The following is a 22,587-nucleotide window of genomic DNA, read 5'->3' as shown; positions in this document are numbered from 1 at the left end:
CCACCTGCTTCACCATGGATATGAGGCGCATGGGAAAGAATGGTTGGCTCCGTGAAAAGATGCTTTCAAAAAAGCATTGGACGTAAAAAATTGTCATCTGAACAAATGACTACAGTAATTTCAAGAATTGAAGCGATAATTAATACTCGTCCGTTGACAAAAGTAAGTGCAACGGATCTTGATGAAATGCCGATAAGACCTATCGATTTCCTACAAGGAAATCTGAAGTACTCTATTCCAAGCACGCAGTTACAGTGCGGTAATGGCGATACAGTATATGATCCCGAGTTGCTTCAGACAGTTGCGCAAGCACAGGAAGCATTATTGTTTTCGGAAACGATCGCTACAGTATTTTGGGAGCGATGGAACAAAGAGTATCTTACATCCTTGAGAGATAACCAGAGAGTGCTACTAAAACAACCGCGGCATGTGACAAATACACCGCAAATTGGAGAAATTGTACTTATTGAGCAAGAATTTCTTCCACGTGGTAACTGGATGTACGGCAAAGTACTAGAAACAGTACCAAGTGCAGATGTAAGATCTTGTAAGATCAGCGAAACTCCTTACGCCAAACAAAAGAGTTATCCAAAGACCACTCAACAAGTTGTATCCCTTAGAAATACGTAGTTCTGTGGGAGACTCACATCTGGAACTCGAAAAAGACTCCACTTCTGAGCGGGAGATACACCAGAAAGAAAGAGTAGATTCAGCAGAATCATCTTCCCGCAGAACTCGTCCAACTAGACAATCGAAAACACATGCCTTAAAAGTCATCCAAGAATTTGAAAGAAGCCTTGACCGACCTTCTACTTCTTCAAGTAGACAGATATCCACATATCTGCTGATGGCTATGTTGGCATTATCAACTATATGTCCAGTGACAGCGACAGCACATGAGAACAACTCAATAAAGTGCAACGAAGGAAGAGTAGAAATAGTGCCTCCTTCATCAAGATTTGAGCTTTGCATCAACGCAATGTGCAGAATTATGTCTAACGTATCGAAATCGTATATATTTGAATTGGAAAAATCATCATTAGATGAAAATAGCACGATTACGTTACGCTCTGAATGGGAGAGCTCAGTGGTCTTCTCGACTATGCAGTACGAACCGCCAGACTTTTGCGAAAAATCGGCCTTGCTGATGAGCAAAGATCTTATAGGTAATCCTCACTGTTGGCCACTTGGAGCCATAATCACCTTAACACTGTTAGTTTACCTTTCGATCAATAGCATCATGTTGATTATATGGTTAATTAAATGCACACGAAATGCAAAACGGAAAGGAACTCCGAATTCCACATCCGAAGAAGAAACAATTCCAATGAGAACATTCAATCCACATCCGATCTATATACCGTCCGCCTTGTTGATTTGTGTCGCACTCTTGGCACTAGCAAGCAAGGTAATTACTTGCCAGCATGGATATATGAGGCATAGTGTAGAGGTAGTCTGCGAAAATCGCGGAAACTGCACTTATAATTACAACGAGGAAGTTCTATTCAATAGAATCAACTCCAATCCTTGTATTCAGCTTAATCATGCTAACAAAACGATCGGACTTATAAAGATACGTTCGAGACCAATGAAACTGTCCTGTTCCAAAGTTTCATTATTCTTCACTAGAGAGACGAAACTCAAGATCTACCACACAACGAGATGCTCACAAATGGGCTCTTGCACTCAGTCTAAGTGCAGTAGAATTAAGCTGGACGAAATAATTCCTGAGTTCAAAAGATCATCTCCATATCCAGAATACTCAATTTGTGGTAACACATGCGGCTGTATAGCATGCGGTTGCTTCCTACCATTTCCAGCATGTACTTTTCTAAGAATTGCCCATGTTCCGAAGAATACACAGACTGTCTTTGAAGTAGTAAATTGCATGGAATGGCAACCAGTAATTCAAATTGATGTTGATTTCATGCTTTATAATAAAGGAAAACTGAAATCTTTCAGTTAATAACCTTATGTCACACAAAAGTATGATGAATTGTCACTGACAGTCATTTCTTTGCAAAAACCTCATTCTCCATTGATGGACAAAAGATTCGCTGTAACCCCAATGGAGGCTATGATGCTACCAGATCATTATCAACTTCCTGTTGAATGCGAGTCAGAAGCATCTGCTCTCGATGCCCTTGTGAACTGAACAAATCGCATGATCTGTTCTTGCGAAAATATGAAAGCACCGCAAACATGTCAGTGTCCACATGATTCACTCCAAAATTTGAGGAAAGAAGTGTCAAATGTAATGCCCATACGCACTCCGTTCACAGAAATCTTCAGTGATAACAAAGAAATCTTTGCGCTCTCCAAGCAAGGAGAGATCACTCTCGCAATAGAATCCAATTTGCTTATTGACGGCACTGAGTTCATAATCAATCAACCATGTGAGATCTCCGTTCGTGGGGTCAAAGGGTGCTACAGCTGTAGCGAAGGCGCAAGAATCGATTTCCTTTGCAAGTCATCAATAAACTCGTGGGTTACAGTACAGTGCGAGAATCACGTTTTTCCCATTGAATGCGGCCCAACGAATACTTCCGTGCAAGTTATTTTAGACTTCAAATATTCGGTAGTATCACAAGTGTGCCACACATCATGTGATGGCAAGAATGTTACCTTTGATCTACAGGGAACACTCTTGTACCATCCAAGAAGCAAGAGAAATTTGCTCTCGCAGACAGAAGTGCAAGAGCTACATGCAAAGAATTCATTATTTAATTTTGATCTGCCTGATCTAAATCCACTAATGAATACCATAAAAATGCACTGGCATATAGCCCTTTCCGCTTGCACCACATTGGCTTTAGCCACTGGTTTGACGTACTTATTCGGACCCACAATGGTCTTAATGATAGCCAAAATAACGCGCTCACTAACAGCCAGCATAATCAAATTCGCTTGGAGAATGGTTTGCTTGGTACTGAACCTATTTGGCAAGATCACTGCGTGGATAATTTGCAATTACAGGCAATAATCAAGCTCGAATCATACACCATATCATCGTAATAAGCACATTTAGTGATAAAAGAAAAATAAAAACTCAAAAAAGAGTACTAATTCTACTAGTAAGCCTCCGCCGCCCAAGGCCGCACATTCGAATAATAGGATGTGTCAGCTTCTGGAAAGGATCAACTATGAATTCTCGTAGTTGATTCTCGGATTCCGAATAACGACGCCAACGCCAACGAGCCGCAATGGAACGATGCCGATGCTATCTCCAACAAACTGCAATGGAACGACTCCACCGCCGCCGCCGACTCCAACCAGCTGCAGTCGAATGAAGCAAATAGTGAAACCTATCGTCCGGTGATCATTGGCATTTGACTCGTTTCAATAATTTAATTGTGTGGCCCGGAGTGTCCTGACATTTGTATCAGAACCCGAATTCTGCGTTGTTATGCTATAATTTTGGCGCTGTATCATATATCCATCATACAAACATTCGGCATTGTAAAGAGTTATATTTTGACGGTCATCTTATCAAGATGACCGCCCACGAAGTTTGTTTATTCTACGATTGCTCATTATGGCTAATTTGTTAACGACCGCCCATAACGGGCTCATTCCGGTGTTTCATGGCTCCCAGTGAGCACATCGCTTTCGCCTATCAATAACTTCTTCGCCTATCAATATCGTCTTTGCCTGTCGATAAATTAGTATACTACTACCACTGAACCACCTGTACTCTGAGGCAACGGCCTTATCGCTTTACTAATAGGGCATAAAGAAGGATCCCTATAAATCCTTCGCGCCATCACAGGGTCTAATGCAGAGGATATCAGTTATGATATATATATATATATATATATATATATATATATATATATATATATATATAGATTTGAGATGGGGCTGCTACCTGCTCGTGGTGGCAAGGCTTGAAGACAGCATACAACGTGTCTGACGTGGTGACGAAATCCGCGAGAAAAACTAAGGATGGGGTTGTAGATTGCGGATGCGAGGTAAGTCTGCTCATCTCTTCCTAATCGTCGTAAAAAAACGATGTGGCAGCCGTTTTTGTTCCTACCAGGTACGTTAGGACCTATCTCCTTGTTCGCACCCCGTTCCCCTCAGCTGCCTATTCATTCGTTTCACTTGAATAGGCTGGTGAGAATACATCACTGATCTTCGACCGCTCTCACTTGGATGCAGCGAGAGCACAAAGGCGGTGTGTTACAACTGAAATCATAAACAATGGCTTTTTGCACGCCGTTTTTAACGACGATTAGGAAGAGATGAATGGAACCACATCGGATTTCGCAATCTATAACCCCATCTCTAACTTTTCCAGCGGATCCCCTCACCACATCAGATTCGTTGTATGCTGTCTTCAAGCTAAATGCACTCAGACGTTTGAGTTATGCTCTGGGCACGTACGAGCTGAATAAATTGCACAGTTATATGGCGGAAATTACCCAGATAGGAGATACCCGAACCCAAATAGGTAAGATAACTAGAGGGATCATGCGATCTTTGGGTAAAATGTAGGTGGGGTGGAGGGCACTCTGGCGTACCCAAATCGAACTACTTTCTTACCGTATTTAGTGTCATTCTTGGCGGATACTTCGACCAGCTGCACTCAAGCGCGAAAAAGGTAAGGAGCACAATTGAATAGCTAAGTCAGTCGAGGCCCTAAGACCAAAGCATCAGCCTTAGAAGATCCACGACATGTAGACTGAAGTTACTAAGTAAAAATTAAGACAGAGTTGGAACTACTACTGTTTTAACTTTACCAAACCTTCCAAACAAGGGAAAAATGTATCTGTGGGGCCAGTGTTAGTGACGCCGTTACTTCTGGACGATCTGTCTTACTTTTTTCTCCTAGTAACTTTAGCATACATGTCATAGATCCTCTAAGACTAATGCTTAGGTCCTAGGACCTCGACTGATCTAGTTATTTATTTCCAGAAATAAGGGCGCCATTGAGTGGCCATCCCCAACTACCTTCCACTCCGAACAGGTTTACGAAATATGAATGACTAAGTCATATCATGTGTTACTTCCAAAGAAAAAAACCGAGAATGAATTCCATAGCAATCCACGATCACTAAGTATGCATGCAACAACTTTTATTCACACATTTTCGATTTGTATTCGCAGGTTAGTGGCCCTAAAAAGCGCCGTTGAATTAGTCATTTTGGAAGTTGTGTATATTCTCCTGCTTAGCGACTTTAAGGGGACTTCCACAATCGGGACAGAGTTGCTCCTTCCACAGCGACCCACGACCAGCGAGCCTTTCGCGGAACTCCTCCTTCGACTTCGATGCGAGCTCCGGCCAAGTAGTAGTCAGTAATCTGAGTGAAGTCACGAAGGATTAGGAAGTTAGAGGTACCCATTATGCACATGAAATGGTCTAACGACGAGAACGGTTAAAGGCTGCATACCACGAATCTGAGGTGGTGCGGATTTCAGGTGGAGCATTCGTATACGGGATAGTATATTATGGAGAGGGGTGTGATTCCGTCTATTTCTTGATAATTGCCGTAAAAAACAGCGGCCCCGCACAGGCCTGGTGCGCTCCAATCGAACTCCTTGTAGAAAATAGTGCGCCGGAACGCTCGAAGCCGTATCTTCCCAGCCGTTTTCTACGGCAATTAGGAAGAAATGAACGGAATCACCCTCCTCCCCATAATCAACAACCCCGTATACGAATACTCCACCGGAAATCCGTACCACTCCAGATTCGTGGGGTGATGCCTTTAAAGTGTTCTATGGACATTTTTTTTCATTTTCGGTGCGTCAGAATGGCTCCCAACTACATTTTACCCGGATCTTTGGTAACAACACTTTGTTTTGTTTGAATTGCCGGACATTGCCGACCCGAAAGTACTCAGGATGTTCTGTGTCCTTTAGCAGTTTGCGCGGAACAGCAAGTTTCGCTGGCTATGGAACGGTGACGAATGGATGGATCCTGTAGCTATAGATCGAAAAGATTGGGAAAATCATGTTCAAGGACAACACACTTCGGCGAAGATGCGGGCAACCGCTTCTGGCGATAATATCAGTTCACTGATTAATTAATTATTTAATTAATTATGCAGACTCGAGGTGTCACTATAAGCTTCACCGAACCGGTCTTTCTAATGCTTTCATCTTTCGTCATCTATTCATTTAGCTCCTAACCGTAGGCCATTCACTTGCTATTTTTTTATTTAGAACATTTAACGTAGTTTAAAAAGAGCAACGAAAGGCTTCGTTTCTAAGCGCTGATGACTCCCCATTCTAGGATATTCGTCAAGAGAGATGTCAGTGACAATATCCGTAAAAATGATCCAAAATCGAAGTGCCGAAATGGAGGAATTTATGCAGGAGGACAATGTCATTGTATTCATCCACACACTGGAAGAACATGCGAAGAATTCGCCTGTGGTAAGTCGTCTAGTTTTGTTTATTATTTTTACGATTTGTGAAAATACGAACTATAAAATCGTTCAGTTCATGGAATTTCTGTGGGCAGGAGGTACGACCCTCTGAGCCTCATATTCAGTAAACCATGCATTTGCAATGAAGGGTGGAAAGGAGACCTCTGCGAGTATCACCTAACTGACAGGGTATTGTTTTGTACATTAAAATGACTACGAATGCGGATGAGCGGTTAGATGTCCTCGCTTGGGTATCACTCTATCAGATCTTGTACAACAATATATGAGGTTTAAGTGTGGCAACAGAGGCGAGTGGAAAAACAACAAATGTGAGTGTATTGGGTCTTTTTTTGGTGATGAATGTCAGTTCACTAGTAGATGTGACAACGGAATGATCAAGCATGGAAGGTACTTCTGCAGTTTTACTCACACTTCATCTTTTGGGGCTGTGGGACTTATGAGTTGCTTTCTATAGGTGCATCTGCAACAAGCACTTCGAAGGAGATTACTGCGAAAGGATTATTTGCTACCACGGTTATCCCAGTCAGCTTCACACTCCGTTTCCTTAATATATGGTAATGAAACATTTAGTTATTCAGACATTAAGAATGTGTCGCTCTCTTGCATATGCCCAGCAAAATATAAGGGTCTGCACTGCGATCAATGCTCGCAGGCTGGCCCGAAGATTCAACCATATCCTATTTGTACAGTGAACTATATTCCAAGCAATGCTCGACAATCACGAAAGAAGACGAATCAACAAGCAAGGGGATTTTCTTCTTTTTTTTTTGACGACTTCGGTAACCTCTGAGGATTTAATTTTCAGATAAGGTACCGATTTGTAATTATGATAGGAGCCATATCGTTTTTGGTAGTTATTGCGGCGTCGATGTGTGTGTTTCATTTATGGCATCAGCGCCGGAAAAATCCTGAGGTGCATCAATTGTTCTGATCCATTTTTGATTTGAACCTTTCAGTGGAGGCTTTCCATTTTGTATTTGAAGAGAGGCGGAAAAATTCAATTCATAGTTGATTCTCGTGCTCTTGATCTTGCATGGGTGCTAAGAAAAAGCATCTTTAGAATTCTATTTTTCTAGCAGGAAGAAACACGCAAATTAATTTAACCTTGTTAAGGTTTAATTTTTGATTTTGCGCACAGAACCAGCGCCCAGTTTCGAAAATATAACAATGATGTACTAATCATGAAGGATGTTGGTGTGATCGATTTAGTACAGAAGTAACGCAAAGGAAAGTATGTCTCAACTTCAAATGAGCAAAGAGATCGCTTTTCTGAGAAGATGAGAAAGCGATTGAAATAAAGGAGTTGAAGAGTGCAATAGAAAAACATCTTTATTTCATAAATTTGTGCAGGAGAATAAAAGTTTTATTTATCTTTTCTGTGCACTTCATGATGAATCCATTATTTTTGTTCCAGGAAGAGGCTGTGCGAATGCAGGCACTCTCGGAGAGGTCGCAAATGCTGGCTGATGCGGCTCTACATGCTGACTTGTGAGACTTGTTCTTGACGCTTCCTACTCCAAAACTTTTTTTTTGTGAGAAGTTCCGACAAAACATCTTTTGTTTGATCCTACTCTTCTTGCTCATTTGCAACGATCATTACCTGAGGTGTCACAATATGTTCGTGCTCTCTCTGTCGCTCGGAGATGTAGGGTACAGGTTTTAACTCAATCATTCAAGCATTCCACCTCCTCTTTTTAGCTCAACATCATTCGATGAGTCAAAAGATCAAGTCAGCTTGAAGAAAGAGTGAACGAAGCTGCAAGCCCCAACTCAATATTTTTGCTGATGTCCCGTATGGATAATAGAGATTTTCCATTAATTAAGTAAATAATATATCACACCACCGCCAACTTGTGAATTGTCGCCGTCGGTACAAACTTCTCGCAAACATTCTTCGCCTCAGCATTTTCTGCAGGTACTCCTCCAATTGACACCTGCGGTATTACATATGCTCAATTGTGTTTAAACGCCGACTTTGACTATTACTGTAATCAGGGTCAAGCGTGGTGATGGGACATGACCCTCTCGAACACGACCCCTCCTGCCCCTCCTCCTTCCCCTACTCCTCCGATGCTCCTGCAGCAGTTCTCGGTTGCTGCCAATTCAATATATTGGAAATTTCGTGTGTTTCGAAAAGCAGAGTCAAAAATTAGCCGAGGAACAAATGGCAAATATGAAATCGGTAGCTGAAAGGAGCAAAGAAACAGTAAGTACAAGAAAAAGCAAATTTGCTGAATTGTTGGTGAAATATTTGGGTTCAGATGTTTCCATTTTTATTCTAAAATCTATGAAATAGTCTTAAATACTGATTAAAGCAAATAATACGACATAGAAAAGAAGAGAGTTTGCTGCATTAGGTCAAATTACAGAAGAACACTACTGGCCACCGCACACTCCGTTACGATCACCTTCTCTTCCAACCCTATTCTTTCACGAAAACCTATGGGTAAATCCCATCACATGCTTGGCTGCAGTCCTTAGCTCGAACAGATCTTTAACGTTGTAACTGAAATCGCATTGTTGTCTAGAGCATGTGTGCGTAAAGAATTGAACTTCCGTCTATTATTCATCCAGATCAACTACGTCTCATAGTGTCGGAACGGGGAACGGTCAAGAGGTACCCGTACGATATCCTTATGATATCCAGGAGGCTAATGAGCGTCGATAATTGCACCGAGCGACTCTTGACAGCGTCACAACGGCTACAGTAGCATGATCGCTTCTCTTGTACTACATCTCGCTGACGTCTCGCCCAACCCTTCTTCCTGGTCCATTCCGCCGTGTCTGCCGCATTTACGATGCATTTTTTTCGTCGCGCTCTTACGTTGCGCTTCTTGAAAAGAACAAAAAAGGAGAGTGATTGGTGACAAAAGATGTTTCAACCCTTAGATTAAGTGTAGTAGTTTAAGAAGTTCACATGAGCGAAACAGCGTTTAGAAATGCAAGTGGAAGTGTTTATTATATTTGCTATTATTCGTTCTGAATTGTGAGATAGAAAACACCCATGCATCTATGAAAATACAAGGGATGATTTGAGAAAAAATTACATGATGTCATGCTGTATTTCTCTACTTTTTTCGCTTTCTAAGCGTTTCTGTTTGCATATCTGCCTAATTGAAACTGACATCCTACGCCTGAAGAGGGCCGGCTAATGCCTCGCAGGCATTCATTGTATCTAAAAGCGTATCTCGCAGATACTGAAGTTTCTGTTTGCCACTAATGCACCCATCCTGTCACACTATTTTATGCACAAACTAGAAAGGAATGAAGTGATAAAAAAGTAGAATGTAGAAAAAAGTTCCAAGGATGCATAAAGGATTAAGGAGATGAAGTCGCTGTTTCTTACAGTTGTTACAGTTGGAAGTTGAACACTGAGCTCGTTGAAAGGTATCGTGACGAACACGTACTTCTGCACTTCGAGTTTATGTAGAGCAGACAGGGCCAAAAAATGTGTGAAATTTCGGGATGTGTGAAAGTATATGCATATTGCTATTTTTCTTCAGCATGTTTTTGTTATAATCCTTATCTGTGGGAGTTTATCAAATGAGGTCAATGTAGGTCACACATATCATTTGGTGTGCTTCTGATGACATATCTTTTAATTGGATAGGAGGAATTACTTTTTCTCCTCAATTTCCAATAATATGCGATCAGTTTACAGTACTCGTATTCCAGAGCCTGTTGCGTCAACTCGCTTTTCACTTCTCACCTTTCCCAATTCTGTCTTGCTGGTGGAACGGCAGCCGTAATTACGCGGATGCGCACGGTGCTGAAGATAGGTCAGCAGTGCTCAGCCGATTTTCGAGGGTACCTCTTGTCCTGTAACCTGTCGGAACAAACACTGATCCCTTCATAATGAGCGGTTTCTCCTTTGATAATTGCAAAATAAAGTTTTTTTAGGCTGATTTAACCATGCCATCTCTCGAACTTGTATCCTTGTGGTCTTGTTTGTCCTTCCTCGTCTTGATCGGACTTTGATAGAATTTCCTTGTAGTGTGTAATCAAAAGAACGGCGACAAGAAGATCGCTGAAGTGAACGATAATGTTGGGCTCGCATGAAGACCAACATATATTCCACGAAATTTTGAACCCATACTATTCTTCCAACTGCATTTTGATGTTACCCCTTGTTGCACCGTTATCATGTCCTATTCCCATCACTAGAGGGACCGCAGCTGATTACTGGCGAGGTGTGTGGTGTTCCCATGTGGCGGATATTGGGTTACCCGCGGTACCAAAGTCGGCTTTGTCTCCGGCCTGAAACGCAGGTGAATTCAAGGGACAATTTCCTGTTTTTCCTGTGCGAGAATTGAATTATAATATCATTGAATTATAATATCTGCCCGGCACGTCTGTCCGGCCAAAAGCCTGGAATCAATTTAATGTGTTTAATGTCCACATAACATCGGGAAATGTTGCCCAATCTGCTTACTGTCTGTCATCTAAAAACTGTTCACAAGAATAATCGTAAGCAGGATTGGAAAAAGAGTAGATGAAATACAGCCATGAGCGCGAGCGAGATTTCGAAAAAGTTAAGCACGATTGATCACATAAACATCGTTTCAAAACTCATGAAAGTATTGCGAGAGTAGAAGATGCCGCAGTGGATCACTTTTATCGACTTGAGTAAAGCCTTCAATTCAGTTGAGAAGGAAGCGGTCATTGAAGCCTTAGAAAGCTAGGGCGTCTCTACTTCGCACATAAAAATACTTCACATTCAACGAAAAAATGCGTCCGATTGCTCCAGCTATCTATGTCGGGAAATTAAAATGATGAACGACCTGACCTCAGAGCTGGCCAAGAGGAAACGAGCGGCTTGTGGACCATAAATATGGCATAAAAGGATCCGGGATGTAGTGGAGAGGAAAATGAACATCCGGCTTCGTGCACAGATGTCCAACATCAGCGCTCTTCCTGCTTTGACGTATGCTTCGGAAACCTGAGCGTTTTGCAAGCAGAAGAAAAATGCGATCAACGTAATAGAATGTTCAGTTGAAAGGGTGATGCTAGGGAAGTCTCGCATCACGCAGTTGAAAGATGGGTCTAGAAGTTCAGTCCTAACAACGATCAAAAATCGTAGCCGTTCCACCCGTTTATTAAACACACTACTGGAATATCGTCGACTCCGTGGTCGGACATGGTCAGCCGGCACAACACAAAATCCTTCAGTGAAAAATCTGATCCACTTTTTGTCTTTTGCTAAAGGAGAAACAACTGAGTGTCTCCCGCAGGCGATCGGGACGAAAAGAGGAATTATTAGAGCCTGATTGTGCATATCGACGAACAATGGGAGCACAAGTGATGGACAATTAAAGAAATTGTTTATTATCATTTCGATAAAATCTGACTTTTCTTCCAAAATCCGATTTTCTTCAATGTTGAGTACTCATAACGTGATTTGTTATTTACAGTTGCGGTAATGCTATCAGTCTTAAATTTAATACCTGTCGTTTAACCTTCAAGATGTGCAATTTAAAGAAAAAAGAGATTTATTCCTTTTTTCGAGCTGCTCATAATCTGTCTTTGGCACCGTTTTCATGATTACCTGGAAATTTTGGGCACGGTATTGGTGTTGTCCATGTTCGGGTGTCCTTGAATCTTGCCCTGTTGAATAAGTGGCTTTTTTTTTATTGATTTCTCTGAGCTGTGGCCGAGAATGGTATTGATATTTATCAGCAGCTAACGTTTCGGGGTTTTTGCATTTGTCAGATACCGTTCTATACTCTGCTTGCCGTTTAAATGCTTTCTGCAAGGTGACAAGGCGCTTGAGAGAATAAGTCACTAATAGCTTGGTTTTTCAGGCTCTAACGAAGGCAAAAACGCCGTTAATAGATATCAATAGCAATCCTGGCCACAGCTCAGGCAAATCAATTAAAAAGTATTGATGTTAACAAAAAACTCTTACTTTTACGACATTGTGCACAACTTATTTTCGTTACAGGAACGATCACCTTGATCACTTTGACTCCAGTTGATCTTCGAACGGTCGAACAGGCGCAAGTAATTCTTTTATTTGCCCCGATCACGTCCAGTGGTTCCTCCTTTCGCGTGGGACACGAAGAGCATCATAATTTTCTTTGAAGGACTTCATGAAGAAATCTGACCATCTGGTCGGCAGTCTTCCTGTAGTGCGCCTAATGTCGCGAGGAATCCAGTCGCTCACGGCTCTGGTCCAACGGTTGTTAAAGCGCATTACGTGCCATCTCACCCTATTTTACTTCCCTTGGCAAACACGGTGGCGTCTCTAATCTTCAATCGCTGACGTAGGAGAGAACTTTGAATCCCGTCCTTTACTTGCGTGAAACGGGATACTCCCAGCATCAATCTCTCAATTGCGCGTTCAATGACGCTCACCGCGTTTTCTTCCTGCTTGCGAAATGCCCAGTGTTCTGAAGCATAGGTCAAAGCAGGAAGTACTGTGGTGTTGAAGAGGTGAGCACGGAGACGGATGTTCTTAGTCTTCTTTACCACCTCCTCCATGTTCCTATACGCTCCCCAAGCCGCTCGTCTCCTCCTGCCCAGCTCGGGGATCATGTCGTTCATCACATTCAATTCCCGACCCAGATAAACGTAGCTGATGCATTCTGATATGTTCCTTCCGTTGAGCATGAATGGGGCATCCGAGACCCATCCGTTGCTCATGAACATCGTCTTTTGCAGATTCAGCTGAAGAACGATACATCCACATGTTTCGTCGAATTCGGTCAGCATTCGTTCCGCTTCGCTGATGTGTTATCAGTCCGATGTCATCAGCAAACCGCAAATGGTGGAGCTGCCGACCATCAACCTTCACTCCCATGTCGTCCCATTCCAACTTTCGCATTGCGTTCTGGTGGGTGTGAATATTTTGGGTGAGATTGTATCACCCTGTCGGATCCCCCTCTTCACGTCATATATGATATTCTTGAAGAATGGCGAAATTCCGGTCGTGAAGTTGCTATACAACTCTCAAAGTACCTTTATGTGCTGAGTAGGGACTCTTTGGTTGTCCAAGGCCTCCACTACCGCTCTCAAATGAGTCGAAGGCCTTCTTCAAGTCAATGAAGGTGAGACAGAGCAGCATCTTGTGCTCTCGTGATATCTTGATGAGTTTCGAAACAGTGTGAATGTGATCAATCGTGCTGAATCCTTTCCAAAACCCTTCTTGGTCGCATGGCTGTCCTTCATCAAAGACTTTTTCAATCCTATCAAGGATCACTCTTGTGAAGAGTTTGTATATGACGGACAGTAAGCAGGTTAGGCTATAGTTGCCTATGTCATGTGGATCTCCTTTTTTATACAACAACACGGTGTTGCTGGTCTTCCACTGTTTAGGAACCTTGCATTCTGACAGGTAACGAGTAAAGAGCCTCGCCAGGGTGTTGATGAGTGCTGGAAAGATTCTTCAGGTGTTCTGGTCTTATTCTGTCGGAACTGGGTACCGTATGATTTCTCACCGACATGATAGCATGTCGTACTTCGAACGGGAGAACCTTTGGAATGACATGTTTGCCTTCCCTCATATGGTGAGGAGGCAAGTGGACATGGCTGTCGAAGAGATCAGAGTAGAAGTCGTAGATGATTTTCTCTATTTCCCTTCTTGATGCAATGGTTGTTCCTTTCGGGTTCCGGAGAGCAGTCATCCTCGTCTTGCGACTGGGGAAGTATCGACGGGCATAGCGGATGCTTTTCCCCGCCTCTGCAGCTTCACACAGCACTTCTGCTCTTCTCTCTTTGAGAATTCCCCCTATCACCTCTCTGCAAAGCTTTGCGAGCTTGAACGTGAGTTCTTGGTTGCCTGCGGCCCGTGCAGCTCCACGCTGACGTACCAGCTCTAGAGTTTCCGGAGACTGGCGTCTCTTGGTGGTTTTAAAACTCTCATCCTTTTTCGTGCAGTCGTGAAGGTGTTCATCGAGCCGGTCATATCCCTCGTCGATGTTGTCCATTGCGGAATCTTTCCAAAAGCCAGCTAGTGTAGCGAAGAGATTCCAGTTAATGATAGTTCTGGAATTTCGCTCTCGGAACTTGGCGGCTTTCTCTTTTCTCATTGTGAAGGAAAATCTTCGTCGGAGGAGGATATGGTCCGATCCCGTATAGAACATTGGCACAACAGCGACATCCGTCAGGCAGAACCTTTTATTGACAATGATGTGGTCTATTTTTTATTACGGTACCCTCCACGGGGTGACTGCCACGTCCAACGTAGAGAGGAAGGCTTCTGGAATTGCGAGTTCCCATGGATGGTCTTAGTCGTCATGATGAACTTGGAGAGCCTCTCCCCCTGCTCATTCCATTGCAGGCCGTGGGTCCCGATGTGAAATTTCTCAGGCGTTCTTCTTCGGCCAATTTTGGCGTTGAAGTCGCCAATTATGACCTTCTAGAAGGCATGATCTTCTCGGCAGAACTTTTCGAATTTCATATAGAAAAATTTGACTTCTTCTTCGTAGCTTGATGTTGGAGCGTAAGCGACGAAGACAGTCAAAGCTGGTGTTGGACCACATTTTTTCATCCGCAGACGTTCGATTCGGGTCGTAAATTGTTCGAAAGAGTCGATGTTCTTTGCCATACTCGTGTTGACGAGGACGCCAACTCCACCAGCACCTCTACTGTCGCGTGTTCCTAAGAACAGTTCTTCTCCAATTTCATATACGGCGTTGAGAGGGTGGCGTCATCTCGTTTCGGTCAGTCCGATGACGTCGTACTTAATCTTTTTGGCTCACATGGTGCTACCGCACCAGACTTTCCTCCGAAGACAAGGGATCCTTTCTTATTACTGTGTCTAGCATATAATTTTAAAACCCGTGGAGCATTGCATTATAAAACCCGTTGCGAGCCTCTGGTCCCAAGAATTTTTGGGAGAACGCTGTGTGCTGCTGGAGTGGATATGTGGAGCTTATTTGTTGGAGTTGTCGCCTCTCTTGCACCTTCCAATCACTTGATTCCAGGCTTTTGGCAGGACCGACGTGCGGGATACGGTAGTATTATGAGCCGATCCTAGCACAGCAGAAACAGAGAGTCCATCCCCTGAATCCGCCCGAGTCTCTGCGCAAGCACAAGATCGTTTTTGGCCCGCAATTATCCCTCTATCGGACCACGTAGCCCCGCGACTAACCGGCTGTGATCCCTCTTGTGAGGGAGTTCCGTGAACTGGAACGATAATTTCAGGAAAGTTCATGAAGGCGAGCCTTCGGAACATTCTCAAAATTTTTTCGCTCCTTCTTTTTTCTTTCTTTTTTTCACCTTATTTGAAATACGTATTGACTTTGAATGATGTCGGCATCACGAAAAAATGATGACTCCTTGCACAAGGGCTATCCACCATCTGAGTAGTTGTGCGAGCTATATTCCTTGATATGATTTGCCTAAACGAACATATACAGAAACGAAACATTCGAAAAACAAGTTAAGGAACATAAATCTTAGCATGCAACATAGCGTAGTGAAGATGCTATTTCATGCAGCGTCCCAATCATTTTTGTCAGTTGTGTCTGATTATGGAATCTTTCCACGTCTAATGAGATGATGTGCTCCTGCTGACTATTCTTGAGTTCTGAATTTTCAGGAGTGTGCAAACCACAATAAACAGAAAGGAACGAAGACGATCTCTCGCGAATCCATTCCGTACAAGACGATCAACAAGCGTAGGTGTGTGTAAAAAATTAAATGTTACCACAGCGGAAGACTACTTAATCAATACCCAGTTAATAAGATATTTCCTATCCTATCCTGGGGTATATACACATATACATACATACATACATACATACATACATACATACATACATACATACATACATACATACATACATACATACATACATACATACATACATACATACATACATACACACATACACATACACATACACATACACATACACATACACATACACATACACATACACATACACATACACATACACATACACATACACATACACATACACATACACATACACATACACATACACATACACATACACATACACATACACATACACATACACATACACATACACATACACATACACATACACATACACATACACATACACATACACATACACATACACATACACATACACATACACATACACATACACATACACATACACATACACATACACATACACATACACATACACATACACATACACATACACATACACATACACATACACATACACATACACATACACATACACATACACATACACATACACATACACATACACATACACATACACATTCACATACACATACACATACACATACACATTCGCATACACATACACATACACATACACATACACATACACATACACATACACATACACATTCGCATACACATACACATACACATACACATACACATACACATTCACATACACATACACATACACATACACATACACATACACATACACATACACATACACATACACATACACATACACATACACATACACATACACATACACATACACATACACATACACATACACATACACATACACATACACATACACATACACATACACATACACATACACATACACATACACATACACATACACATACACATACACATACACATACACATACACATACACATACACATACACATACACATACACATACACATACACATACACATACACATACACATACACATACACATACACATACACATACACATACACATACACATACACATACACATACACATACACATACACATACACATACACATACACATACACATACACATACACATACACATACACATACACATACACATACACATACACATACACATACACATACACATACACATACACATACACATACACATACACATTCACATACACATACACATTCGCATACACATACACATACACATACACGTACACGTATACACGTGTACGCACATAAACATGTACACGTGCAGAATGCATGCAGAACATGCAGAACCTTTTATTGACAAATATCTGGTCTATTTCATTACGGTACCCTCCACCGGGTGACTCCCACGTCCAAAGTAGAGAGGAGAATCGCGGAATTCTGGAATCGCGGGATTTAACTGACAGGAGAGGTTTGCACAGTTTAGATCTGATCGAGAAAAATAAAGTACAGTGCTGCGCCCGGACTCTGTATTAGTTTGAGGAAATACAAATGTGCGTTTCTTAAAGAAAAAAATTTATTGTAGATGCAACTGTTGAACAGCTCATTCCAAAATATATTCATCACAATCATAAATCAAATTTCGCCATTTTCGGTGCAAAGAGCGAACACCAGGTTATGAGAACTAAGGTGGCTGCGAGTAGAATTGGCTACCCAATGTCGTACTTCGGCGCCGCCTTGAAATTTCTTGTCTTTCGCTGAATGCTGCGGCCGGAACAAGTGGTAGTTGGAAGGCGCGAGTTTGGGAGTGTAAGGCGGACGAGAGAAAACTTGTTAGTCCAATTGATTGATTTTCTGCCTCATGGTCCTTGCGACGTGTGGTCGAGCGTTCTTCTGCAGGAATTTTGTCGAAGTCCTATCAAATCTCTGACGACGCAGTTGCTAGTCCATGCGGGTCTGTTTTTCCGTGTAGAAATCAGCCGTAATCGTCTGACTTGGATTCAGCAGTTCATTCACTTCTTTTAAGGTGTCTTTGTCGACGGCTTTAACACGTTGACGAATATGTTGCTCAATGGTGCGCGACAGCCAGTCTGCCTTGTGGGACGACGTCGCTCTATGCTGCGCTGAAGTACATTATTTAAGTCAGAATGTGCGCGATTATCTTGTTTTCTGTTAAAATAATCAGTTTATACTTACAACTGTCTTATGTTGGCATCGACCGACTATCCATTGAATTTCAAGTTTTATTTATATTTATATTTATTTCTTTTTCCACCAGCATTTACAAACAATTACCAATAATATTCTTTGCAATAATCAACAGATATGAGTTGTTTGGAGACAATCTAAACAGCAAAATTTGTCGCGCTCACTGCATTTTGCTTGAGTCCTCTTAGCCACGTTCCGGACAGTCAATCTGTCTGAAGTTGCAGAGGTCGAGCTGTAGCAGTCAAAGCAAAACCATCTGTCTTTAGCCTTTGCATTTAAATCAGACACTAGCTTCCGCTTGTAAGATCTTGAACTGCTGATCTAGATGCTCGATGTTTTTCTACAGCAAGTGTTCAACAATCAACTCTTTGAAGTAATTGATTCTGATTTTCTTGACCTTCTCGCAATACAACAACAAAGCGTTCACCATGGCAGTCTGGGTTACGAGATGAAAAAAACAACCGGATATACCATTTGGCTGTCTTCTTCACAAACAGAGTACCTGCAGCCATCTGGTTGCTGAGGTCAACAAATCCCTTCATCATGTTTTATTCAGCAACAACCAAGGGCTTGCCGTGTAGATGAAAGCTGGCATCATGTTTGGTAGTAAGCATATGAATGTCTTTCTTTTCCTTCCATTTTAATTATCTTTTTCATTTTTTTTGGATTTTTTAATTTTAATTTATCTTTTAAATTTCATAATCTTGATTTTCAAACTATTTTTTGTATTTTATTTTATTTTTTTATTTTTTTTTATTTTTTTTTATTTTTTTGTAATTTTAATTTTCCATTTTATATTTTTCTAATATTTAATTTAATATTCTGTGATTTTTCAACTTAATTATTTTTCAATTTTAATTTATCTTTTGAATTTCATAATCTTGATTTTCAAACTATTTCTTAGTGTAATTTTAATTTTCCATTTTATATTTTTCTAATATTTAATTTAATATTCTGTGATTTTTCAACTTAATTATTTGATATTTTTAAATTTATTTTTTTGATTTTAAATATTAATGTTTATGTGATATTTCTTAATCATAATCACTCATTTATTTAAAGGTTAACAACTTTTCAACAAAGAAAAATGTGTCGTCCGACGGGACAGTCATGAAAAAAAAATGGCTCGTCGTCAATGTTTCAAGGTCTGGGCCCATGCTCTTCATTGGTGGGGCCTTCATCCCCAGCTCAAGAGCGTTCAAACCATCTCTGCGTTGACGTTTTTTCCGGAGGCATTGCACAGGTTCCAGTTAAACTCAGTGGATGTTGCCCCGCGTTTGAAATCGTACAGCACACACGGAATTTTTGGTTGAGCATTTCGTAAAAATCGTTTTTACCACAAAAAGCAATAAACTCTGCGCAACAATATATGCGCAAAAAACGTTCTTTCAAATGAGAGCGAGAGCAATGACACAATCGTTACTATACTTGAGAAAAAGGGAACCAAAGACAACGCTCATTCATATTTGCTCAACCTAATAAAAACGACGGTATGTCCGTAGATACTACCGTCGTTCACTACCAGTTTTCCTAAATCCCTCAAGTGACTATTGGAAAAGGGAAAGTACTGTCTCATTGAGCTGTTTTTGAAAGCATCCTTTATAATAAAACTTGTTTAAAAACAGGAGTAAAAAAAATAGGCGGAAAGCCTCTCCAATGATTAACGTGTAAAATAAGTTAAATAACCTTATTTTATTATTTCGAGCAGCATCATTATTGAAGTGGCTATGTAAATTGTTATTTTTGTAAAGCATTTTGTTTATATTGAAATCCCAGGAACAATTAATTCACTGTGATTTTATATTAATTATTTCATTAAAACTTTTGTGACATTGTTTGTTATCAAATGTGTTTTTTTATAATGGGTCTGGGTTATAATTTCAGTTAAAAGAAGGTAATCCATTCTTATCGAGAGTTCCTGCGTCTCGTTTTGACTTCAAAGGTGCAAAAACAAGTCCGCACCAAAGCCGAGAGTGTGATGTGCCTAGATGCAGTGAACACAAAAGCAGAACAATGAATAACCGATGTGTGTGGATCAAAATAGCTCGGCTCGAATGAAACAGGTGCTTCCATAAGAAGCTACAAAAACGACAAGCAAGTGTTTGTTTCGATCAAATAAGTTCCAAAACGAATAACCATGGCAATATACCCGATATATCAATGCAAGTGGAAGTTAACTAATATACTCTCATGATTACTCCTGGAATGTATTTTCCTGTATGTAAGTCTGGTAACTTATAACTTATTCAAGTAAAGAAACTTCTATCTTATAAGTAAGCTAGTTAAACTTATTTTTCTCTGCTCTTTACCATACTTCCCCTCTGCACCGTTTGACCTCTTCTTGATCGTTTCCGTACCCCGAATACATATCTTTGGTAACTTCGTGGAATCAGTCTTTTCCACTAGTCGCTCGTTCCTTTTTTCATCTCAACACCAACATGGTCTAAAATGTCATTGTATCGTAGCTGATGCATTCCGATATGTTCCTTCTGTTGAGCGTGAATGGGGCATCCGAGACCCATCCGTTGCGCATGAACATCGTCTTTTGCAGATTCAGCTGAAGACCGAGGCACCCACATGTTTCGTCGAATTCGGTCAGCATTCGTTCCGCTTCGCTGATGTGTTATCAGTCCGATGTCATCAGCAAACCGCAAATGGTGGAGCTGCCGACCATCAACCTTCACTCCCATGTCGTCCCATTCCAACTTTCGCATTGCGTTCTGGTGGGTGTGAATATTTTGGGTGAGATTGTATCACCCTGTCGGATCCCCCTCTTCACGTCATATATGATATTCTTGAAGAATGGCGAAATTCCGGTCGTGAAGTTGCTATACAACTCTCAAAGTACCTTTATGTACTGAGTAGGGACGCCTTGGTTGTCCAAGGCCTCCACTACCGCTCTCAAATGAGTCGAAGGCCTTCTTCAAGTCAATGAAGGTGAGACAGAGCAGCATCTTGTGCTCTCGTGATACCTCGATGAGTTTCGAAACAATGTGGATTGCTCAATCGTGTTGAATCCTTTTTGAAACCTTGCTTGCTTGCATGGTTGTCCTTCATCCAAGACTTTTTCAATCCTATTAGGGATCGCTCTTGTATCTGAAGAGAAGATTTTGTGATCTTGTGAACACGATCTTGCTGGTCCTCCTCTTTTTATTAACCTTGGACCTTCTGACAGGAAACGTGTAAAGAGCCAGGGTGTTGTTGAGTACTGGCGGAAAGTTTTTAATGTGTTGTGGTCTTATTCTGTCGGGACTGGGTACCGTACGATTTCCTACCGACATGATAGCATGTGGTACTTCGAACGGGAGAACCTTTGGAATGACATGTTTGCCTTCCCTCATATGGTGAGGAGGCAAGTGGACATGGCTGTCGAGAGATCAGGGTAGAAGTCGTAGATGATTTTCTCCATTTCCCTTCTCGATGCAATGGTTGTTCTCTTCGAGTTCCGTAGGGCTGTCATCTTTGTCTTGCGATTGGCGAAGTCTCAACGGGCATAGCGGATGCTTTTCCCTGCCTCTGCAGCTTCAGCAGCACTTCTGCTCTTCTCTCCTTGAGAATTCCCTCTATTACCTCTCTGCAAAGCTTTGCAAGCTCGGACATGAGTTCTTGGTTGCCCTTCCTCGGCGGAGGATCCGATCCCGTATAGAACATTGGCACAACAGCGACGTTCGTCAGGCAGAACCTTTTATTGACAATGATGTGGTCTATTTTTTATTACGGTACCCTCCACGGGGTGACTGCCACGTCCAGCGTAGAGAGGAACGCTTCTGGAGTTGCGAGTTCTCATGGATGGTCTTAGTCGTCATGATGAACTCGGAGAGCCTCTCCCCCTGTTCATTCCATCGTAGGCCGTGGCTCACGATGTGAAGTCCAATTTTAGGGTTGAAATCGCCAATTATGATCTTGTAGAAGGTGTAGTCTTCTCAGTAGGTACTTCTCCAGGTCGTAGATTCGTAGATGATTGTTCCTTGCGTTCATCGTACTGATTGAGGAGTTTGTTGCATGTCGCATTTTGTGGCGGCGGGAAGGCGTAATGAGGAAACAGTAGTGGAAAAATAATTGAATAGCAGTCGAAGAAAATTCGGTGACGGAGGACAACTAGTTGAACAGAAGAATTTTTTTTTCAGAATTTTCTTCTTTTGAAGAGAATATCAGAACGGGCTCTTCCATTGCAGAGCAGCGAATTGTGGAGTAGATCACATTTTGCACACATGATTCCACAGTCTTCTTCTGCATGTTGTGGTTTCAAGCAGCGCTCGCAAAGTAGCAAGCGAGCAGCCTGTAAGGCTTTCGACACAAGGTCAGGAAAACGATTACAGCGGTAACTCGTGTGGTTATCGAGATTTTCTGTGGTTGAGCAGAAAGTACAAGGAGATTTAGGCTT

The 22,587-nt window shown here is 41.7% G+C and overlaps 5 protein-coding genes across 9 annotated transcripts in view; 2 read left to right on the top strand and 3 right to left on the bottom strand.

The window, feature by feature from the left end:
* Positions 1–39: 39 nt before the first annotated feature.
* Positions 40–630, top strand: RB195_024808 (uncharacterized protein; the record flags this gene model as incomplete). Of its 2 annotated transcripts, none has more annotated exons than XM_064212715.1 (1): positions 40–630. In XM_064212715.1, the coding sequence occupies one exon, from the start codon at positions 40–42 to the stop codon at positions 628–630; it is 591 nt and encodes a 196-aa protein (XP_064068595.1). The 2 variants fall into 2 exon arrangements, with proteins under 2 accessions (XP_064068595.1, XP_064068596.1); XM_064212714.1 differs by having other exon boundaries at positions 106–630.
* A 217-nt stretch (positions 631–847) lies between these two features.
* Positions 848–22,587, top strand: part of RB195_024804 (uncharacterized protein) — a gene marked incomplete at both ends in the record, with an annotated part of 28,880 nt that continues 7,140 nt past the window's right edge. For 3 of the 4 annotated variants that reach the window (XM_064212710.1, XM_064212709.1, XM_064212708.1), the window contains 9 exons: positions 1,075–1,166; positions 6,236–6,378; positions 6,445–6,560; positions 6,667–6,779; positions 6,847–6,914; positions 6,971–7,134; positions 7,198–7,305; positions 7,807–7,880; positions 15,934–16,016. In XM_064212710.1, the coding sequence (XP_064068588.1) occupies positions 1,075–1,166; positions 6,236–6,378; positions 6,445–6,560; positions 6,667–6,779; positions 6,847–6,914; positions 6,971–7,134; positions 7,198–7,305; positions 7,807–7,880; positions 15,934–16,016 (961 nt within the window). Of the gene's footprint in view, positions 1,409–1,537; positions 1,696–2,238; positions 2,397–4,300; positions 4,454–4,554; positions 4,604–6,235; positions 6,379–6,444; positions 6,561–6,666; positions 6,780–6,846; positions 6,915–6,970; positions 7,135–7,197; positions 7,306–7,806; positions 7,881–15,933; positions 16,017–22,587 lie in introns of all 4 variants that reach the window. The other variant, XM_064212707.1, reaches the window with a different exon arrangement.
* Positions 10,299–13,455, bottom strand: RB195_024807 (uncharacterized protein; the record flags this gene model as incomplete). Its single annotated transcript, XM_064212713.1, has 4 exons — positions 10,299–10,419; positions 10,576–10,649; positions 12,747–13,111; positions 13,350–13,455. The coding sequence occupies 4 exons, from the start codon at positions 13,453–13,455 to the stop codon at positions 10,299–10,301; spliced, it is 666 nt and encodes a 221-aa protein (XP_064068594.1).
* On the bottom strand, positions 13,703–14,419 carry RB195_024806 (uncharacterized protein; the record flags this gene model as incomplete). Its single annotated transcript, XM_064212712.1, has 1 exon — positions 13,703–14,419. One exon carries the CDS (start codon positions 14,417–14,419, stop codon positions 13,703–13,705), a length of 717 nt encoding a protein of 238 aa, XP_064068593.1.
* Positions 20,606–20,917, bottom strand: RB195_024805 (uncharacterized protein; the record flags this gene model as incomplete). Its single annotated transcript, XM_064212711.1, has 1 exon — positions 20,606–20,917. The coding sequence occupies one exon, from the start codon at positions 20,915–20,917 to the stop codon at positions 20,606–20,608; it is 312 nt and encodes a 103-aa protein (XP_064068592.1).

Source organism: Necator americanus, chromosome X (assembly GCF_031761385.1).
Source record: "Necator americanus strain Aroian chromosome X, whole genome shotgun sequence".
Lineage (NCBI taxonomy): Eukaryota > Metazoa > Nematoda > Chromadorea > Rhabditida > Ancylostomatidae > Necator > Necator americanus.
The sequence above is the reverse complement of the archived record's forward strand: the minus strand, read 5'-3'. Positions and strand labels throughout refer to the sequence as shown.